Source organism: Rhododendron vialii, chromosome 3a, assembly GCF_030253575.1.
Source record: "Rhododendron vialii isolate Sample 1 chromosome 3a, ASM3025357v1".
Lineage (NCBI taxonomy): Eukaryota > Viridiplantae > Streptophyta > Magnoliopsida > Ericales > Ericaceae > Rhododendron > Rhododendron vialii.
Window position 1 is genome coordinate 5,377,743 of NC_080559.1, and position 22,291 is coordinate 5,400,033.

At 38.8% G+C, this 22,291-nt stretch overlaps 3 protein-coding genes across 5 annotated transcripts; all 3 read right to left on the reverse strand.

The window, feature by feature from the left end:
- Nucleotides 1-69: 69 nt before the first annotated feature.
- On the reverse strand, nucleotides 70-5,082 carry LOC131319169 (uncharacterized). Its single transcript, XM_058349321.1, has 4 exons — nucleotides 4,666-5,082; nucleotides 3,817-4,084; nucleotides 3,251-3,609; nucleotides 70-587 (listed from the first exon to the last, which is right to left on the reverse strand). The coding sequence occupies exons 1-4, from the start codon at nucleotides 4,847-4,849 to the stop codon at nucleotides 208-210; spliced, it is 1,191 nt and encodes a 396-aa protein (XP_058205304.1). The 5' UTR covers nucleotides 4,850-5,082; the 3' UTR covers nucleotides 70-207.
- A 3,227-nt stretch (nucleotides 5,083-8,309) lies between these two features.
- LOC131319261 (uncharacterized) lies at nucleotides 8,310-12,832 on the reverse strand. Its single transcript, XM_058349439.1, has 3 exons — nucleotides 12,188-12,832; nucleotides 11,459-11,583; nucleotides 8,310-8,685 (listed from the first exon to the last, which is right to left on the reverse strand). Exons 1-3 carry the CDS (start codon nucleotides 12,609-12,611, stop codon nucleotides 8,482-8,484), a joined length of 753 nt encoding a protein of 250 aa, XP_058205422.1. The 5' UTR covers nucleotides 12,612-12,832; the 3' UTR covers nucleotides 8,310-8,481.
- Nucleotides 12,833-14,791: 1,959 nt separating this feature from the next.
- Nucleotides 14,792-21,290, reverse strand: LOC131319299 (UDP-galactose/UDP-glucose transporter 7). Of its 3 annotated transcripts, none has more exons than XM_058349486.1 (8): nucleotides 20,848-21,290; nucleotides 20,317-20,492; nucleotides 19,447-19,552; nucleotides 19,103-19,348; nucleotides 18,226-18,336; nucleotides 17,946-18,104; nucleotides 15,818-15,958; nucleotides 14,792-15,483 (listed from the first exon to the last, which is right to left on the reverse strand). In XM_058349486.1, the coding sequence occupies exons 2-8, from the start codon at nucleotides 20,361-20,363 to the stop codon at nucleotides 15,322-15,324; spliced, it is 972 nt and encodes a 323-aa protein (XP_058205469.1). In that variant the 5' UTR covers nucleotides 20,364-20,492; nucleotides 20,848-21,290; the 3' UTR covers nucleotides 14,792-15,321. The 3 variants fall into 3 exon arrangements, with proteins under 3 accessions (XP_058205469.1, XP_058205470.1, XP_058205471.1); XM_058349487.1 differs by lacking the exon at nucleotides 20,848-21,290 and adding an exon at nucleotides 20,572-20,654; XM_058349488.1 differs by lacking the exons at nucleotides 17,946-18,104; nucleotides 20,848-21,290 and having other exon boundaries at nucleotides 20,317-20,543.
- Nucleotides 21,291-22,291: the final 1,001 nt, after the last annotated feature.

Here is a 22,291-nt window from a genome sequence, read left to right on the forward strand (position 1 = left end):
TCTCTCCATAAAGTAAAAATGAAAAGAGTATTGTTGAAGTATTAATGTTACGACAATGACTAGCAAAAGTGATAAAAGTGAAATCATTTTGACTAGTTTATTTTACCCAAATAAAAGAGGAGAATTCACAACCCTAATAAATGTGTTAAAAGGCTAGTGGAAAGAATGTACTTCTTGATTCTTATTTTCTCACACACAGTACTCAACTCAGAAACGCATTCTCTTCTTACAAGCCTCAAGGGGAAGTGGTGAATACAAGCAATTACTGGCAGCAGCAGCTGATCTCCCGAGCAGCAGTAACTCCTTGACTGCCTGATCCACCAAGTCTCTAAATATGTAGTCCTGCAAGACCAACCCTATCCTCGTGACTTCCCTCCTCTCCCCGCAATCCACGTCGCCGCACACCTCGGCGACACTCTCTCCCATGGCCTTGCTGCTCCATGCCGCGATCTCGCGTCTTGTCGGGACGGATAGCACCCCGACGGTCGCGACTCTGGTGTGGAAGAAACCTGTGGTGGTGACCGTATCCTCTTGCCTTGGGTTCTTGATCTTCCTCGGTTGTGGCTTTTGCTGCTGCACCGTTTGCCCTGCATTGCCATTACGATATGCATATGTAATGCTCAATTTCATAGAACATAGATTATCACCACATACGTAGAAGTCAACCCTAATTGTAGCTTGTATCCAGTAGATCAAGACATAAATTGAGAAGGGAAAAAAAAAAACCAATGTAATGTTAAACACAAAAGACTTGAAAGCTCACCGAGAGCTAGTTCGTTAAGTCCCTCTCCAGAAAATTTTCAATGTAACGGCTATTTGTAATGTCTCCCTTACATGGAATGGAACCCACACGTACATGAAATCCACATTTTTAAAGAGGGTGTTACAAATAACCATTTTATTGAAAAAAATTTCCTAGGGAGAACTAGCATATACGAGTATAGTAGTATATAGTAATTTATGAAATTTACTAAAGTCAAACATTTCCTTTTTGAATGGATTGAGGTAGAAATTTAGGATTACCATTGAGATAGAGATCTGATCATTTTTAAGAAACGCTCAAAAAAGTTAGGAAGTTAGGCCTTCCTAATTTTTTGAAAATGTGATTTTTGGTTGAACGTGTTATCGGGAATCACATTCTTATTCCAATCAATTTCAAACGCGGAAATTTTAAAAACATGGCATCATATTCCCATTTACTTTCCAAAATTCCAAAATTACTGCCATCCAAATTGAGTTGTGGAATAATACACGCAATGCCTTGTAGAATTTCCTGACAAAGTGGAGTTATGCCCACCTAAAGCCATAAAGACGAGCCTCCGTCTTTTCTCTTTTGGCTCTCTTTGGATTCTCCTATGCTTTGGAAACAATCTTTGACCAAAACAGAGGGCCTGTTTGGTTGTTGTCATCATAGCTAAGGGGGTCCATGACGGATATCATGAAAGTTGAGTACTTGATTCGCAATTACTTTCATAATATCTCCACATGGCAGCGGGGCCCACCTCATACGTGGAAAATATTTTTTGTCTCTATTTCAAGGGTATATGCCACTTATTAAAGTTCCAAGCCCACTACTGCTTGCTTTCATCAGCTTTTGTTTTTGTTTTTATTCTTTTGGCGTAAGTTTTGAAATAGACAAGACGGTCTAAATCCGGATCATACGTCGGTACAATTAATGATTTTGATTTGTTCAAATATTTTTACCGGTAAGAGTCAATTCCTATTGGCAAAAGTCTCTGAGCAAAATCCAAACCATTAATCGCAGTAATGAATGATCCAGATTTGAACTGTTTAATCTAGATCAAAGTAACAACCAGAGATGATTCAATTCCTACTTTTTGGGGACATTAAGCAGCTTTGGAAAAAAGTAAAAAATGAAAAAAGGTAGGAAATTAAGTCAGTACCTTTTACAGAGTCACGATCAACTAGAATATGACATAACATAAAAACCTTGCAAGCTATATTCTAGTATTAAACTTATAAGAAATGACAAAAAAAAAAAAAAAAACCAATTTCTGAGATATGCAATATAATAGTTGAAAAATCTTCTTCGACAATTTAAAATAAAAAAAAAGTTATTCCGAAATAAAGGAATGTTAATTGTTTATTTGAAAATCTTGAAACATTAAAGTAGAAACTTAAAAAAAAATAAAAAAATCAGATGCTCATTTCTCAGTAGGAGCATTGTAAAATATGAACTCTATTAGGGCTGGAAATGGGATAGTGCTGCATGTGCAATGCATGTTCTACAGTATATGATATACACCACTACTACATACACAGATTTATGTGCAAAAGTTAGAGATGTGTAGGGCAGCGCCCGATGCACGTGAGCTCCAACAAGGGCAACGCCTGATGCACACGAGCCTCTTATGGAGCTGATCACGTACGTGCATCTGTTAATTACGAATATATCTGTGTCCGAATCTGTACATATACATCTGTGCACCGATGTTCTGAGTTTGTAATGACAATGGAGAGATTAAGCAAACCATATCATGAATCATGATACGTGGCAAAAACTCAATAACACTCTACAATGAAGAGACTCGGCAAACCATGTCATGACACATGGCAATCTTAATAAACACTCTTCATATTTGTGCACAGATTTTCTGAGTTTGTAATGATAATGAAGAGATTCAGCAACCCATGTCATGATAGATGGCAATCTAATTAATATGCATCTATAATTAACACTCTAATCACAAAAAAAACACTTTGCGTAAATGATTATTCATACTTATTATGATTAATTTAGGTTCCTTTTATATATTTTTAGATTTTGGATTGTTACAGTGAAATTTACAGCTCATTTGGATGGCGAGGAAGGGAGAGCCCTTTTTCAGCAAATCTCGCCATTTTTGGTGAGTTTGAGTGAGAAAGATCAAAACATTTCTTTTTTTATATACTTTTCTCTCTATTTCTCACTAAAATGTCTAATCCAAACGAGGGATTTCTGGATGGTGAGAAAGGGAGAGCCTTTTTTCACCAAATCTCGCCATTTTTGGTGAGATTGGGTGAAAAAGGGAAAGGGCCAATCAAAACATTTCTTCTTTTTTTTTTTTGTAATTTTCTCTTTATTTCTCACTAAAACGTCCAATTCAAATGATGGATTTTACAAGAAACCAAAACCCTTTCTTTTCTTTTTTCATAAAACCCCTCCATCCAGAAGAGCGGTTAAGGTTGTTGCAAACATAAATATTACAACGAAAGAATTAAAGAAGAAGACAGTAATACATGTACTCACCGTTGGTAATGTGTCTTTTCGAATTTGCTGGAGGACTAATGAAGTCGAGGTCAAGCACAGATATAGGACTGTGTTTAAATTCCTTGCCAATATTGCCATAGGCCTCAAACTTTTCTTCCTTTGTAGCCTTCATGCCCCTTCCACGTTCGGTCGACGACGACGTTGTCCGGAGGGCTTCGATGATGTTCTTGATGGCTTTGAGATCTTCATCGCATTTCTCCAATGCTCCCAGTAGCATCCTTCTCTTCTCTTCGGCCGACGAATTACAAGTAGTCTCTTTCTCATCGACGCCCACCAGCGTCGACGGCGAAGAAGAAGAAGTAGTAGTAGTGCTTCTTCCGTCCTTAAATGTCAGTTCTCTGTTCAATTTGGATTTGTCAAAAGGAAAATTTTAAAATATGGACCGATAATAACAAATGTATGAATATATATTAAAAGGTGTAAAAAATATATAGAAATATGTGTTTTTCTTGTTTTCTTGAGATACTTATTGTCAATAGAAAGACCGATAAGTTTGGAACTATTAAAAGGGACCAACCTTAAGAAAGGAGGGAGTAATGGCATACCTAAAATTGTCCGGCGAGACAACAGAATCCGATTGTCGAATCTCCACCGAGAGTGTTGGGCTCCTCGGCACTTGGCGCGACAACTGCCGAGCATGGCAGATTTTGTCTCCTCCGCCATCCTCTTTCTTCTTCCCGTCGACGTGCAGTGTGGTCGACGAAGAAGAAGGTATCTGGTTTCCTTCCGAGAGTACTTTATCATCGGCTCCTTTACTCGGGGCAAAAGAATTAACAGGGACCTCAACGTCGCAATTCTTTCCCTGCTTCTTACCTGAAATCTCAATCAAACTTAAAAATTCAAACACAAAACCAACATCAGGAAGGCACTCTCTTTGGTGGTAAAACTCTCCAACCAACTCAACATTTATTCCCTGTAGATCTAAAAACAATCAATTCATTTCACGGGAGTCTCAAGATAATAACTTTCCAACCCATTTTCAACCACCTCAACCGGATAACCGAGCGAAAAATTATGGTCCGTAAAGAGTGGGGGAAGGGACGGATTTGAGACTACCAACGTCTCTAGCTAGCGCTGATACGTAGAGCTGCCGGTTAAGAATAGATGATCACAAACGAAGACAGAGAATCGCGTAGACAGGAGGAGGAAACGAACCAACCCACTCGTCCTGATTGGAACGATTCAAGAAAGAAAGAGAATGGTGGCCCCTTTCGCTCGTCGGAGAACAATGTCGGCATGTCGGGGACAGGGTGAGGAGTTGAGATTTTCTTAAATGATTCCATGCGTCCAAGACTTCTAAACAAACTCTTAAAAAATATTCTTCAGTCAGTTTTCCTTTTATAGATGAGTGATCTGTATGTGAGAGAGAGAGAAGAGGGAGATGGGTGAATTACCGAAGGTGAGGAACTTGCGACGGGGGCGGCGGTGGTACTTGGAGACGAGATGAAGAATGCCGGACAAGCAACCAACGGGTTTAACCGAACGGTCTTGGTTTTGTTGACGCTGCAAGTTTTGACGGCGAGACGACGACAACGACGACGACTGCAGCATGACAGTCTCTTGTTGCCTCTTCAGCATCTTCTTGATCAGCGCGATATTCTTCTCGTCTTCTTCTTCTTGTTCAGCTTGAATTCCTTGTTGATGATTGATCCATGTCAAAGTGGAAAAGAAAAGGAACTTGCCATAGTGAGAGAGAGAGAGAGAAACAACGGTAATAAGGAGAGAGAGAGAGAGAGAGAGAGAGAGAGAGAGAGAGAGAGAACTGAAGAAGTGTCTTGTGGACACTCACTATGATGCTGTTACGTAAAAGCAATGCATGTGGAAGGGATGGACTGCTTTTAGGCAGTGTGGGTGTGTTTGCTTTTTTCACCGAGGATGGCAATTTTTGCGCTTCATTTTCGTGCAGAGGTGCTCCACTTTAACCATGACATTATTAACTTCACGTTAAAAATCGATGAGGGACCACCTAGATCGGAAAGTGACTACTCCCGACTGAAAGCGGGGAATGTTAACTATCCCGAGGCTTACGTAGTGAAAAAGGGAAATTTTATGTTAAAAATATAGCTCATGCGTATAAAAGTAGAATGCGAAAGTCAATTTCCTTTCACTAAGTATTAATATTCGATCCTCTTGTCTCTTTTTAAGTGTCCACCACAAAAAATGATCTTTAGATTGATATATAAAGTGTTTTCGTCCATAAATTTTAAATTTTTTCTCTAGATCTCCATTTTAAAGAACTTACTGAGATCTTTAGTTTCGTACAAAGTAATTAAAAACTTATGCACAAAAATGATTTTTTATTTTTATTTTTGGTTTGGAAATTGTACGCCTTTTAACTGGGAACAGGGAGTATAATACTAGATAGAATCACAATCTTCGATATGATCATGTTGAGGAAAATATGGAACCTTTCCAGGCTCAATTTGATGTTCGGGTTGAGGACATTACCCGTGTTCAAAATAATGTTAGATCAAACATAGAAAAGTACATAATCAAACAACATTGTATTTCGAAGAATGAGTTCGATCCTTTGTGCTAACCTATTTTTCAAAACAAACGTGTTGTAAATCATAACGATTGGTATCCCGATCAACATGATTTTCGATAGGATAGATGTTTTCGACGACACCTAACCGCATTAGTAATGTCGATCATCCACACAGGCAACATGACTAGTCAGAAGCCTTTTAAGGACCGGAGAGGATCTTAGCCCTATTAGACGCTCCACGAGTATCATGTGATATTGTTTGGGTACTCCTCGTTCATTTGCGATCCGAATCTTGGTCTCTGCTTGAAGCTATGCAAGTTGTTTTTCTGAATTCCTGTCACGGACTCCTGTTTACAAACTTACAAACCATTTGTTCCATCAAAACATGGGTAATCTGATAAACGATGGCAAAGAGAAGTGTGACATGTTTCTAGGGTGTAAACGAGCCGAGCTAAGCCTGACTGATTTACTTAATGAGCCTCTTTAAGCGAACCGAGTCGAACTGAGCTGAGCTTTTGAATATCGAGTTCGGCTTATTTAGTAAACGAGCCTAAAACTCGAGCTTGACTCGATTACTAAATGAACCAAGCCACGAGCTGCTCGCGAGCAACTCGGTTTGTTTGCAATCCTACTTGTTTCCAGCGAATTACAAAGTGAAGATTGGAGCAATGCTTAATTTCCAGGGTTTTTTTTATTAGCAAAGAACGGTTTTTATGTCATTAATAAAAATGACACAAAACAAAAATTCTGTAGTGATATACACCAGGGAGTATCATGCCTAAATGGTAGTACCTCACCTACCTCACCTCACATTTTAAAAAAAAAGAAAAAAAGAAAAGGAAAAAAAAATACCCAAAGGTTAGTAAGGCATTAAGAAACACCCAAAAAGAACCCAGTCTAAATAAATGGGCTAGGCCCAGACACTTGAAAAACAAAAACCCAAACAGCAAAACAGGCCAAAACAAACACCAAAACCCTAACCCTCCGATACAAACGCTAAACCTAACAGAAAAACCATCCCAGCCGCCATCCGAAACCCCTGCCTCGCAAACCACTGAAACCCGCAACCCTAACAACTCCTGCCACCAACAAGGACCGCTGTCCAAGAGGCCAAAACAGCCACAAACCACCGCCATCACCGTTAGCTAGCGATATGGAGAGATGTACTCTAACGTAGCTGAATCATTCAATGCACGGATTAAGAACAAAAGCTTACCTTCCAATAAAAAAATCTCGGGAACGCTAATTAGGGTGAAGACAATGAAAAAAAAATTTAGCAGGCAGGACATTGCAAGCAAGTGGAGTGGTCAAATTTGCCCACAGATGGATGAGATCATGAGAGGTTGACAACGATGGCTTCAATGATGCCAGGACATGGGTTATTAGCGAAGCAGGAAATGATGTTTGCGAAGTGCATTCGTTTCCAACTGCTAGTGTTGATGTTTTCCGGGCGCATTTGTTCATGTCGAAAAATGGCAGCAAGATGAGTTCCCATGATCCCAAGCGGTTGGTGCAATTACTTCCATTGATAAAGATCTCGTTTGTATTTCGATCTGAATTATTTCTTGTGCGCGAACTTTTCGTTAATCGTACCGCAACTCAATTTCATCCTCCCTCGATTGTACAAGAAACCACCAGGAAGGCCTAGGAATCAGCGGATACCCATTTAGGGAAGAGAAGTTAACACAAGTTGGATGAATGTGGATGCACAAACATTTAATGGCACCGGACACAATTGTGTCTAGAAGTTGTGTTCCTCGACCTTTTGTACAAAATTGCAGTCTTATAAGTGCCCATCCGACTTGGGGTCCAACCCAATGCGTCTCGGATTCACATAAAATTCCCTGTCAAGGACACAGGGTACGTCCAAATGTTCATATTCGTCAAAATACTTATTGTGTTATACACGATATGTATGATATCTACAAGGAGTAACAGATCTATATATCCATTTATGCATCGTCTATGGCAAACACGAATACCAACTATACTACAATGGAGAATGTGCAACTAGACGGGGGGGGGGGGGTGGGTGGGTGGTGCAAAAATTTCATACACTCTTATCCAAAGTATCGAGTGCCGTGGCAGTGGTACTTTATACATTTGGGAGAGTCCATACAACATGGCTTAAGAAAATTACGGGTACCCTGCATCCTAATATATTAGATTGTAAAAGAACTCAGGCGTTGAGTTACAGAGGACTTTAGCATTAAGCCGTAGGGAGAGGATGATGCAGTTAAGTAAGATCATTTATCCACAACATAGAATTGTCGAAAAGAGCAGCCCTCAACCAAACTCTGTCTTCAAACTCTTCACCAAGGCCACTATCCCTCTATACAAATCAACTGGGATCTCGCATAACAAGTTACGACGCTATGCAGGCAAGGTAAGATGCAATGGTGTACTCAGATAAACGCTTTCAAAGTTGAGTATAGAGGCACATATCAAAATTATTTTTTGACATCATATTTGTTCAGAAACACAAGGCCCTAACTTCCAATCAGATAACAAACACAAGGCATCGGGAACAGTATGATAAAGTACAGCATAGAACAGCAACATTGTCATATTTACATGAATATTTGATCAATCTCACTGATATAGCATGTGTACAACACTACTGTGTAGTTTGAAATTCATGCGGGACAGACATAACAATGACAATTTGCTAACGCACGCAAGACAGCAACATGCACAAATGGCATAAAGACAACACTTACAGTTACAGATCTTTCCAGACATTGAAATCAGAAGTAGAGTTACTGTAATCAATTATACTGTCTTGGCACCCCATGAAGAATGTACTCCGTGCAGTATCCACATTAACTAAAGCATGTGCCGTTCCATGGGGGCTGGCTGCCACAGCAACCTCGTCAGCACCAATAGTTACCTCAGCATAACCTCTATCGACAGCTTTGTTCTCCAGCTGCAGATAGTTAGAATGCTAAGTCAGAAGGACTTGCTTCGAAAGAATATGATACAATGTAAGACACGAAATATTTTCCGTCTCCATGTCCATGTGACAAAAGCAGCATGCCTGATGATCAATCACTAGTGATGGAGTGCAAGATGTCATGAAACCAAACATAGCGTGGACCCTGGGGCCTTTCAGCGTCTTACCTGGCTACAAGTTCAGGTGAGTGTGATTCACTGCTTAACAAGATAGAGGAAGTTACTAAGCAGAAAACGTCCTGTAAACTTAATCTCTCTCTCAATCTGAGTCTCAGGGGAAATGAGAGGGCAGAAACGGAGAAAAAAAATCTTAAAGTATAATACTATCTTTAAACATAAACCCCTCCACCCCATACTAGAAAATCACTTCACGATGACAGAGGCAATAAAAATGAAATACAAACCCCAGAAAGAAGGCTGCATGTGACAGGTGTAAAAATTCTTATGGTTCTATCATATAATCAGCTCGCTTACGAATAGAAGAATTTAACTCCAGCAAGAGGCCCACCGATCCATCGCAGAAATTCCAACATGAACATTGTAAGTTCTATTGGGATAGTAAGATGAATATATAACACAAACAAATCTAACCCTAGAGTCTAATTTGATTTAATTTTCTGCTTCTGGAAAACGTGAAGGGACACGCAACTAGGTAAGTGGAAACATTGTTACAAAGTCCAGTAAGTGAATTTCTATCATTTTTCTTAGTGCATCCATTAGTGCAAATGTCTATTACAGAGAGGAAGAGAGGGGAAAATAACAGAGGATCAGCATGAAGGTTTGATCAACGCAGGAACCATGATGGCAGTTGAGATATGATCCAAGAATGGGGTTTCAGTGTTGGGAGAAATCTAAGTTAGCATTCAATGCTAGAATGTAACCCCATGCCTTTAAAATCAACCCATCACCAAGCCAAAGCATGGTAGTTGCTATAGAAGAGGTTGCGAAAGTCTCAGTGTCAAAACTCAAACGAGGACATGCGCCATCTTCCTTCTTCCCATCTTTGTCTTATATCTCAATGCTACCACCATTGTATCATGCTCAGACCTTTTACTTTATTGCCATCATTTCCATTTCAACAAAAAAAAGTTCATGAAACAAAAATAAGAAAAGCAAACAGAGAGTAGTACTGTTTAACATAAAAGTAGAAAGTAAATAAAAAGGAACCAAGTTACAAGTACTATAAGTAATCGGGGTGGTTCCGGGGACCCCTAAAAAAACCCCCCAAAGTTCCCGATCGAATTTTGATGATCCGAGCCGATCAACAAAAAAAATGATCGGAAAGGGCATCATCCGAACAGTTTTTTATTGAACTTTATTGAACGGTTCAATAAAAAACTGCTCAAATCAAGCCTTTCCCGGTTATTTTTTTTGCCAATTTCTCGTGAGCACCCTTAAAATCACATTATGAACACATTGAGCGGCTCGGATCATCAAAATTTGGTCGGGAACTATGAGATTAAAATTTGGGGGGTTTTTTAGAGGGTTTTTTAGGGGTCACTAGAACCGCCCCGGTAAGTATAGCACTAATTGCTGAAGCTAGTAGCAATACTTGAACAAATGCAAGTCTATCCTAGTTTACAGACACCAGCAAATTCTATGAGGAACTACCTTTAGTGATAGCAATAAACAAAAACCGAAGTGCTTTCCATTTATAAAACTTCATCTTTTTGGAAACCAAAGACTGAGCTCATAATTTTCACAGTTAGATACACCAGAATAGTCTAACATCTAATATGATGCACTAATCTGGACAATTATATGGCAAATTGTGAACTCAATAGGCACCATAAAATGCAATACAATAAATCAACCATACACAAATGTGAGCCAAAACCACCGGCAAAGTATTAGATAGTTAGTTCTAAATACTCCCTCCGTTCCTATTTGAGGGTCCATCTTTCCTTGGACGTTCCAAAATGAGTGTCCATTTCCAAAAGTGAACACCAAAAAAGCTCAAACTTTCCCATTTTGCCCTTCCTTCTCCAAACTTAAATGACATCATACTCAGTTTTCCCTACAATTGATTGCCACCCATCCTAGGAAAACAGACTCAGTCAAATTCAAATTCCTGAAGGGGCGCCGAAATTGTAGAGAAAAAGTACTACTTCTTTTGCGCCAGAAATTGCAGGGCTAATTTAAATGCCATCATAAAATAATTGAAAACTATTTAATTGGGGGCAAAATTGGAAACTAAAAAATCCGACAATGCAATAATAAGCCTTTCTTAAATAGTTGGATTCCCGAAAAGGGACTCACAAATTGGAACGGAGGGAGTAAACCATGTCTCTGCGCGGAATTCTTCAAATTAATCTAGCTCACGACCACATTCAAAACTAACTGGAAAGTTGTACATGTCCTATGTTCTCAATCCGCTACTCGACAAGATTGATTACTTATCCATAATGCAAAGCTTGACTTACTACTTAAAAACTTTTGTACAGCAAATTGTGAACCCACACGGGCACAGATATTTGGATTTTGGGTATATGATATAGCAAACTACTAGCTCTTGGGTAAGGACCATATTATCTACAAACATCCAGTAATCTCACCTTCTATACTAATTTCATATATTTGCAATTTTGCATAGTACCCAAAAAAAGAAGCAATCGATTATATCACCACTTGGGCATAATTTGGAAGCAATCTCATCTTCGAAACTGGTTTCTTATTTTTGTGTCGTATCCAAATATAAAAAATACAAAGACAAAAGCAATCGATTATGGCATCATTTAGAAGCATACCCTGAATAAGGTTTTAGCCCCCCAGATTAAAAATGTTTCATTACAGGTATAGTGTCTGTGGTTTCCCCTCACACCACCAGGGCGGATCTCACCAAGGTGAACCGAAGCACAATTCACTGCTCCTCCTGTATTACAAAAAAATAAAATACAAGATCATCTCCCTCGAAATTACAGCTATACATATGAGGGTGTTTGGGAGCCCTGATTTCAGATTATGCATTGTGCGATATCCAATAATGGATGTTTGAGAGCCAATTAGAAAATTTATTGGGTCAAAATGCATTTTGCAAAATGAGCTAAAGAATAGATAACTCAAAAATACCCTAATGGGGCTTTTTGGATTCTCTTTTTTCCATTCTTCATCCACATAATACTTGACCATTACTACCATCCCTACGCATCCGTCCAAACACTTTTACAAAATGGTCAAAGAGCACACGAAAATCTATTTTCCAGTTAATACTACCAATTATCAAACACTACTCTTCTGCAGAATATATTCTACACATGTCATCCAAACACTTTTACACATTCTGATTATAGTCCAAAAATCAATAATCCAGAATCCAAACAACAATTGGCTCCTAAAGACCCCCGTACTTGAGAAAAAATTTAATACACCAATCATCCATACTCCGAAATTCATACTCCGAAATTCAAAATCTCAAATAACTATAACATGACAAATATACATAACAACAATGGGATGTGAGGCAGGGAGAGAGAGACCTGAAATGCTGGAGCGGAGGGCGAGGGCGATGGGGTCAACCGACCATCCACGGCCGTCTTTCGCGACAGGGGAAGGATAACCAGCGGCAAACCGAACGAGGTTAACCTTGGCCTCACTATCACCACCACCATCACGTTCTCCGCTCCATTGATGAGTAGTCAGAAACTGGGGAGGGGAAGAGAAGTGAGCAGAGTGCTGGAGCCTGAGAGAGACCCAAGTGAGGAGGAGGAAGAAGAAGAGGAGGAAAGGGAAGGCATGGGGTTTATTCAAGAACAGCTTCAGTGAAGAAGATACGGTTGTTGTTGTTGTTTGGAACAGGGATTGGGGTTGGATCTGAAATGGGTTGTTGTTGTTGGTTATGGAATCTGGGTTCTGGTTATTTGAGACTAGGATTGAGTAGGAGTTCCTTCTAGGGTTTGCCATTTCATATCACCGTTTTTTCCCCCCTCATCAATTCACAACTGTGTTCTCTTCTTCGTTTTTTCTCGCTCTATGAATGCATGCATAGGACCTGCGTTGATACCAAAGGGGTTCAGAGAGAGAAGAACTCCACATGGGAGAGAACCTGGAGTTCCTGAATTTGGGCTTCCCTATTTCAGTTATATGTTGAAGAGTAACGGTTCCTTATTAAAAAAAAAAAAAAAAAAAAACTATTGTGAGTGTTTGTACATTTCATGTTTGTACACCGTCACCAATTGTAGATCGGAGGGTTCTAACAAATGCATTTTTACTTTAACAATGCTACTCACACAACGATTCAAACACAAAAACTTATACAACCTCTCACATATATGTAGAGTTCACACATAGTAGTGTGTGTGGAGCCCATATATACGTGAGATGTTGTGTTTGGTGTTATGTTTGGATTGTTGTGTGAGTATCATTTTTGTTTTTACTCACATTTGGTGTACTCCAAATGCACACCGGGTCGAACAAATGCATATCCACATCCATTGTGACTTTGTGGGTGTTTGTGCATTTGTAAGTGTGTGGGAGAACCCATACCATTGCAAGTATTTGTAAGAGAGGTGTTAGTAGATTAGGTAACAAGAATTTCAAAAATTATCCATAGTTTTGAATTCCAAACACATTGACCTTTCACATGGGGAGGAGTCTAGGGCTGTAAACGAACCGAATCGAGCCGAACCCTGTTAAGTTCGGCTCGGGTTCGTTAAGGTATGAGTTTGGCTCGGATTCGGCTCGAGTTCGATTCGAGCCTGAACAACTCGGTTCGAGTTCGGCTCGTTAAAATTTTTCAAGGCTCGGGTTCGGCTCGGTTGGGTTCGTTAAGATACTAGTCTGGCTCGAGTTCGGCTCGGATTCGGCTCGGGTTCGATTCGAACTTGAACATCTTGGCTCGAGTTTGGCTCATTAAACTCAAATGAATCGAGTCGAGCCGAATCTAAGCTCGAATTGAGATTGTCAAGACTCAGGTTTGATTCGGCTCAACTCATTAAACTCAAGCGAACCTAAACTCTCTCATTGATCGTATATATAGAATTTGGGAGAAAAATAAGTATTGAATTATATATACAACATTAAAATTTTTTACATTTACAAATAGACCCCTATTGAATTATTAATTAAATTTAAGCATAGGTTCGCGAACCTAACCGAGCCGAATACCATTAGGCTCAGGTTCGGTTCATTTACGAAACGAGCCTAAAATTTAGGTTCAGGTTCAGTTCGTTTAGCAGACGAATCGAACTCAAACGAGCTCTTACCGAACCGAGCCTCGAACAGTTCGCGAATGACTCAGTTCATTTACAGCCCTAGGGAGGACCAAGACTAGAGCTCATTGGCATAAAAAAAAAAAAGAAGAAGAAGAAAAAGAAGACATGCTTCACGTATGCAATGTGTGGAGCCCTACACCAATTGTGAGTGTTTGTGCATTTTGTTTGCGTAATTATGTTTGTGATTCTAGCACCTTTATTATGAACAGACATGCTTCATGTATAGAGTGTGTTGTAGAGCGGCATTCATTTGTGAGTGTTTGTGCAATTGTGTTAGAAGTTCTAGCACCTTTGTCGACATAGGATAGGGACTTGCCTTTATATCTAAATTTTGGCATTCATGATCGAATCTTTTCCATGGTCGATTTCCAATAGTGAGATAATTTAAAGCAGGAAAGGATATTAAAAACAATGTTTGGTCCAAAGAAATAGAATATCTTTTTCAAATCTCAATCTAAGGGCCCCTTTATGCTATCTTATGAATGGGACTGAAATAGACATCACGTAGAAATTGAAAGGGTGGTTAAGTCTTGAAACTTAGAAAAATTTTCATCTTAAGGTTTTGAGTTCAATTTCGCTTGTCAATATTTCTTAGAGTCACGTCATCCCACGCGAAAAATATTTGTGAAAGACTGTAAAAATTAATCCGAAGAAAATGCATCCTGACCCGAGGATTGATGTCTAACTTTCGAAAGTTTTAAGTAATTTTTCTATCAAAAATCAATATCAAGGGATGACAAGGAGTCATATAGTATGAGCCTTTTTTAACAAAAAAAGCCTAGAAATCTGTTAAAGCCTTAATTAAACAAATCTCGACTACGAATTTCTCGTGAGAATGAAAGTTACCAGTTCAACAATCTCGTAGGCCGATTAAAAAAAGAATGAAAGAAAAGTATCTCGTACGCGAATGTATCAAAACCTCGTTAACATTACAACCAATCGTTAATCGAGATTAAATATCTCGACTTCTTGAAAATGTAAACCAGTAATTGTCTCCCCTTGTGAAATGAACGCAGGGTGCCCTTGAACACGTCTTTTGACTAGTAGACTAAAACAATCACGAGGAAGGTTTACCCATATTCTCGATGAAGATATTCTAATGAGATACAAAATGTGCTTGAATCAAAAGAGGAAGATGCTGCAGAGTTGTGCAAGGTAAATCTCAACGTGTCATTTGAGTTTGAGAAACTTCCAGTTTTGGCTCAGGTACCTTCAACAGGCAAATTTGAGAACTCGGAGTCAATGCATCATGCTGTTTAATTTAAACGCTTTGATACGAAATTTCGTGCGATGTTAAAAATCTTTTATTGTAAAACTAACTAAGGGAAAACCAGAGAAAAAGAAATCATGGACTTCTTTACCATAAGTTCACATAACCAACACAGCCTCAATTGATGGTTTCACCTCCCATGAGACTCGACATCTGAGATGAGCTTTGGCTTGTTCTGCTTTTGCTGATATTTGGCATATGAATACCACACGCCGCCCGCTGTGTTGATAGCCAATCCAGTTACATTCAAAGCATGCACTTCCACTCCTCCCAGCATGAAAAATCCAAGTGTCTGAACACGCAGCACAACCAATTACAACTTCTTGAATTCAAATAAACATCATAAAAACATGAATGTACCTATGCAGGCTTCAAAATCTATAGGAAAGGGAAATCCAGGGACACAACAACGAGACTCAAGCCGGGCATCACATTCAGGTAGGGAGCCCCTCATCCATCAGATCAAGAATTGCAATATGGGAGTATTAGTTTCTCTTCTACAGTCTTTTCATGGTAATGGTATTATGATTTGGTCAGATAATATAAAACATTTATGCTAGAAGACCACCGTTTTTGTTTTGCTAAGAGAAAAATAAAAGGTTAGAAATTGGCAGCTGAATACTTACTGTTGATCCAACCCCCTTGAGGACCCCGACGATAGTGGTTGTTAGAGCTGAGTTGACAATGGTACACAAGAACATGGTGTAGTTGAGAACTATGCCCATCACCAGTGAGAGAATAACAATCACCGAAAATGATAATGTACTCTGTTCATCCAAAATAAGAAACGAAATTGAGCTCAATGCTAATTACGCCTTATATCCTAATTTCATAGAAAAGGGACACTCAAATGAGAGCAAGAAATCAAAAGTGCATGCATGTGTATCCCATTAGCCAAATGCAAAAAAATGAAATGGATAACAGAAAACAACAGAATTGTGGCATGAAAATTTCACATCATAATTAGGGAACCTAAAAATGACAAATGACAAATACTGTAGACACCTGAAACCACTCGTTGCCACTTGTTCATAACGCCCTCTATGTGACCCTTGACTCGCACGAGGAGAAGTAAACAAAAGATAATGAGACTAGGTGGACTTAGGCACAAACAATCGAGCAATCAATCAAGAGATTCTACCTTACAAGTTTAGCTCTGATACTAAGTTAAAGCATCTACAAAACCAATTGACAATGAGTAGAAAGGCCACCCAGGCTCCTACACTAGTTTTGGAGGTGATACTTAACCAATATGGAACGAGCTCTACAACAACATTGCATATCACGTCAATACACTTTAGCACAAACAAAAACTTGTTTTAAACCTTCATAATGTTGAATGAATGAAAATAACAAAGTACAAAATAAGAGTATGCTAACGCCAATACAATCTAACATGTATAGATATGTAAACAATTTTAATACCTACATATTTTTTGTGACCCCCCCTCCCATTTCATAAAGTATCCAACCTAGTTTAACAGTAAGGCATGTTGCTTTGGCTTTTATTATGGTTACAACACTCAATATCTATTTTTTCTTTCTTTCTAATTCTTCTATGTTTCCTTTTCCTTTTGTTCTTCCAGGTGTTCGCATAAGAAACTTACCTGAAAATATTACAGCTAAGAAGCAAGGACAAGGAAGAAGGTATGGACACATGACAAGGAAATTCTAAACAAGGTCACTGTCACGATGGGGTATAGCGAAAATCAAATAAATACATCTGTTTCGAATATATTTTCATTATTATTCAACTACATATTTTATACATAAACACCAAAAACTAATGAAACCAACACTAACTCAGTACAAAATGAAAACAAACACTAAAAATTCTATATAGTCAAGAGATAGTTGATCAAAAAGACACATGCTGCACGAGTGACAACTTGGTACCATTTTTTACCTTGAAATAAGTTAGATATATTATGAAGTGACAACACCCCGTGACCCCATGCATATCTCACTTGAGACAAGAATGTTACCGGGACAAACGTGTCCCCTCAAATATTATTATTGGCGTGTCCTATATGTATCCCTACGTGTTCCCAATGTATCTGACAAGCCCGCAATCTCATTTTAGAACTATCGAAAATGGCTGCAGTTACCGAGCATGCGAAGCATGAATACAACAATCATTTAGACGTGTCGGTGCTACATAGGTAACAACACTAAATAAATAGACACCAGACGCCAAAGATCTAGGTTTCTCGGGAAATTAGTGACGACTTTTGAAGCAATGATCTGATACCTCAGGATGTTTAAATAGACTTGGACTAGCACGAAGCAGTTAGGTCTGGAAGCAGATATTCGCTACATATGGAGCTTGTTTGTTGATAATGGTATTAAAACTGATATTGAACTTGATAATTGGTCTTGTTTTTAACCTTCGAACTTTGAACCATTCAAGAGAATAACTAAACCATGTCATTCCAAGGTGGCAAGGTACAAATAAAAAGATTATTATTTGGCTTAGGTGTCTGAATGCATAAACATATATTTCCACGATGCTAGAGGTCTAACTTCATAGTCTCAATCGTATCCACTTCTTTACAAATTTGATTCCTACTCCTTCCACGTTCTACCAATTCATTTTGATGTAATTACAGGACAAAATTTCAAGCATCAAAAATTGATTGGCAGTTGCAATATTCGTTGCTCGAGCAATACACATTAACTGTTTCAATTCTTGCTTCCCAACACATCCAAGACTGGTAACAAGTATAGTGTATATGGTGGGGGTAAGAACCTCACCTTAGCAAATAATACAGTCAAAGAATTTGGAAACTCTCCAGTCGCTATGATGAGAAATAGCAAAAAAGGTAATGACAAAAAGCTGTTGTAAAACATGATCTCAATTGATGAAAGCCCATCCTCAGCACCAGACTTCTCCACCAAAACAAGGTACATGGTCTGCATATGCAAGCAAAACCACATTGATGAAACAGGGCTCAGAAATGGGTTTTAGAGCACCTGCTCTTCGCAACTCATAACTAAAATGACAAAAAAGAAGAAGAAATGTTCAAAACCAAACCTGGAAGAAGACAGAAGTAAAGGCCATGCTATATCCAACAAGGTCAAAAGAAAAGTCTCCTAGTGCCGCAACAACAACACCAGCAGCAGTCAATATTACTGAAAGAGTGACCTGAAATAAGATGGACATGCAAAGGATAATTCAATTGAACTCACATCAAGAACAATTAAAATTATTGGTTAGTTGAATCCAATACCGATAAAAAACAATATGATGCTTCAAATTTGAGAACTTGTGTCTTCAAGAAAAAGAAAATGTCATTGAAAGTTACGCAATATATAAGAAGAGTCCAAAGTCATGGGTGTGCTCGAAATTTCATAATCAGAATACAAGTAAACGACATCAAGATGATGGACTTGTTTTATTACATAACCCCATAGCATAAATTAATTATGCAGAGACTTAAAACGGAAGAACTAGCACATTAAAACATCGCTTTTAATTGTGGCATTTTGCTCAAAATTGGAGTAGACTGTTCATTAAATATGAAATCTGTACAAAGTGTTCGGACACGTCTCCGACATGTAGGGACACGCTCCGGCCACGTGTCTGACATGTTCCGATGCTCTTTATGGAATTCTGTTAGTCAAACATGTTGGGGGACACACTGAGGACACGCTGAGAAAGGTCATTTCCTATAGTTCTATTTCGTCCTTGGTAATTAAGAGTGCTCAGTTGCATTTAACCAGAAGTTCTCAGTAGCGTGGAGTCGTGCCCTATTGTCAGTAGCGTCTTCAAAATTCCAAATCAAAAGCACAACATGTGCTGTCGTGAATCGTGATAAACTTCAGCCTTATAGAAGTTACTTTCCATTGATGAAAGTAATACATCCACAGTGGAAAAGAAAAACATTTGTCAAGGGGGGGAAAAAACAAACCTGTTTTGATGGTCTCCCCTTTCCAGAAAAAAATCCAGCAACTAACACAGCAAGTGGTGTAAGTCTTTTTATAGCAATATACATTGGTATATTTACTCCTTTCAAGCTTGCTAAAGCAAATGCCACATTTGCATTGTAGAATAATGAAACTAGGATGAGTTTTTTCGCAGTCGCAAAGTTGATTCCTTTAGCTTTTGTGTATCCCATCACTCGACCGCAGTGTATAAGCAACGTTGTTACCCCTTGCTGCAACATTCGAAAAACATTGTGAATGTTCAGCCATAATCAAAAGCAATGCTAGACCAGCAAAAAGATCAGGAATTTAAGATGGTTCCAAGAAATACCTGGAAAGTGAGGAGAGTCATTGAGTATGCATACTGCATGAGAACTGCTTTGTTGATGAAAACCATGGCCATTGAAGCAACTCCATAAGATAAGGCAGCAAATAAACTATATTGACAAGCATTAAGTTACGATAAAAAAAAAAAAGATTACAAGCCTCAGAAATGTGATACTAGTTGAGCCAAAGAGACGTGTATGAAAGATGTAGCTTGAGAAGTGGCAAAGGCTATGATCCTGAGATGCATATTGTAGCTAATCTAGGGTAAAGAAAATAGAACCCAAAAATAATAATGATCAAAACGTACATCAAAGCCCAGGCCCCGTTCCTTCACTAAAGGAAACTATGAAACAATCTGAGCATACGGTTTATTGAGAGAGCCAGCTGTGTGAGACAAATGCAGGAATTCAATTTCTGCTGATGTCCGTGCAATGTAAAACAAATCTAAGTCATTGGGTTTTGCTCGTTTAGTCTTTCTACCATCATTCTTCAATTTTCTTTTCAAAAGAAGAAAGAAGTTAAATATTTCTCTAAATAAATTCATATCGTTCAATATTTGAATACATATTTCACAAATAGTTTTGCAAAATACTTTTAGTTCTACCTTATGGGAGAAACATTTTTTCCCGCAGGAAAAAGTACTCATCTCCAACTGTAAAGTGTAAACCACCTAAACAAGAACTGGTTCGGGTTTCACTTTTACGAAACCAGTTCAGGAGATGAATCGAACGGAGTCTTGATTTACAAATGAGACAACACCACCACCCCACAAAAGCACAGAATTGAAGTACAAATACTAAATTGAATCAGTATCTAAACTCAACAGAATAACAGCACAGACAATAGAAGCATTTCATAACGAACAAAAACCAACCTCAAATACGGAGCCATGTTAGTATTAGAATACACGCGACTGTCCATGGATCCACCACTGAGTTTCAACAAAAATCAGCACCACCACTCGTTCAAAACCAACAATTGCAAACTCTACCACTCCAAATTCACTTCACCCAAATCGGATAAGCTCCGCAATCAATTTTTCCCCAAACCCTGCCATTAAAAACCCAAATCATTTCACTACCTTACCCTAATTAACAGATCCAAACCCTGAATAAAAATAATAAAACACCCAAGGGGTTGGCCCCGTAGTCTAAGGCTTGAGATTAAGGTCTGCTCCTCTTGAGGTCTTGGGTTTGAAACCAGTCATGCGCTTTGGGGCCAGTCCATACATCATGCTTTAATTGAGAATCCGCAGGTGGGCAGTGAGATTGGTATCCAAGATTAGTCAAGGAGCGCGTAAGCTTGTCCATACACATGAGGTAGATATAGAAAAGAAAACAAAAAAAACCTGAAAAAAAACCCATCAAATACTAACTAAATCAACAAATGGATCGGAAAATATTACCTGATGAAATATCCGATTCGGATATGAATTGGGTCGAATACTGTTATGTATACACAAAAGGAATAAGATTACGTAATTTGACAAGGTTGTGGAATTGAACTGAGGGTTTTATTTATTGGATCGAGAGGGAGGAGAAGTGGGACTGAAGAAGAAGGGCAGTGAATAAACTGTTGAGTAAAGGTTTTTTATTTGCGTCAAAAAGTTCGATTGAATTGCGGAGTGTGTATAATTTGGAGCATCTGTAACTGTAAACTATGGGGAAAAATGTACATACGCGAGGATGGTTGAGGTTTTCACGCGAGTTACCCGAGGCCATGTGGACAGTGTCGCCTTTCGGAGACAGCTTGTGGGGGAGGGAGAGAGAGAGAGGAGAGAGGAGAGAGAGAGAGAGAGAGAGGCCATCGCAATCAGAGGGAGAAAAATGGCTTTGGTGGGAACGTCCGCCAATGGAAATTTTTGCGGGACGAAACGGTTAAATTTGAAAGAAGTAGGACCCGGAGGAATACTGTGTTTGATTGGGGTCCAGCGACCTAACCGGGAGAGGCTCCCGTCCAGTGTGCAATGGTCCAGTCCCGTCCGGTATCGACCAATTGTAGAACCTTTTTGGGTCCAAAATAATGATTGGAATCGTTCACTTTCGAGATCTCTTTGAGAACATTGACCATGTCAAAATTTCATTGTTCACATATTATTTGATATCATTTTGAAATGCATTAAGTTTCAGAAAAATGTGTTAAGGTGTTGCAATCCAGTAATGCACATTTTTTTTTTTTTACAAGATTAATGCATTTCAAAATGATATCGAATGATATTCGATTGATGTGATTTTTGATGTGGTCAATGTTCTAGACGAGATCTAAAAAGTGAGCGATTTCAATCATAATTTTGGGCCTAAAAAGGGCCCACTATTGGCTGAGACTAGATGAGACTAGACCATTGCTACATTGATCGGGAGCTCTCCTGACCTAACAATTTCTCTCTGCGCATAATCCCCAATAAGCTTTCTCTTCAATTATTACTCTCATTTCTCTATCTATATCTCTCCACTCATTATCCAAAAACTCCCTCAAAACTCAAACCAAATAAAGGGGCAGTTCATTTGGGGACTTTTTTTTGAATTTACTTCAGTGATCGGAATTGTTTATTTTGTAGAGCTCGTCAGGAACATTACTTAGATAGAAATCATTATCATGATAGTTGCATATCGTTTATCATGTCTTCGAAACATATTGAGAGAAGCGGATTTTGATTAGTGTTGTAATTGTTCTACAAAATAAATGTGTTTATGGCTTTTCATCTATGAACATAACTCTGAGAATGGCTTCTTTCGACCAGCTATAATAACTTCTCTTAAGGTTGTCCATAGAGATTCTAAATCCACGGAGGGACCACATCACTCGTAAACTTGTACCACCCCGCCAAGAGCTAGTTGTTCACAGCAAAC

Coding starts and splice junctions, on each gene's coding strand:
- LOC131319299 (XM_058349486.1), bottom strand. CDS start 20,363: ATGGACAGTCGCGTGTATTCTAATACTAACATGGCTCCGTATTTGAG. Junction 18,105..18,225: donor TTACTTCTGTCTTCTTCCAG/GTTTGGTTTTGA, acceptor TTGCATATGCAG/ACCATGTACCTTGTTTTGGT. Junction 15,959..17,945: donor TGACTGTATTATTTGCTAAG/GTGAGGTTCTTA, acceptor TTGGATGAACAG/AGTACATTATCATTTTCGGT.
- LOC131319261 (XM_058349439.1), bottom strand. CDS start 12,611: ATGGCAAACCCTAGAAGGAACTCCTACTCAATCCTAGTCTCAAATAAC. Junction 11,584..12,187: donor CCTCCGCTCCAGCATTTCAG/GTCTCTCTCTCC, acceptor TTTGTAATACAG/GAGGAGCAGTGAATTGTGCT. Junction 8,686..11,458: donor GGGCTAAAACCTTATTCAGG/GTATGCTTCTAA, acceptor AACTATCTGCAG/CTGGAGAACAAAGCTGTCGA.
- LOC131319169 (XM_058349321.1), bottom strand. CDS start 4,849: ATGCTGAAGAGGCAACAAGAGACTGTCATGCTGCAGTCGTCGTCGTTG. Junction 3,610..3,816: donor GTCTCGCCGGACAATTTTAG/GTATGCCATTAC, acceptor CAAATTGAACAG/AGAACTGACATTTAAGGACG. Junction 588..3,250: donor GAAAAGACACATTACCAACG/GTGAGTACATGT, acceptor ATGGCAATGCAG/GGCAAACGGTGCAGCAGCAA.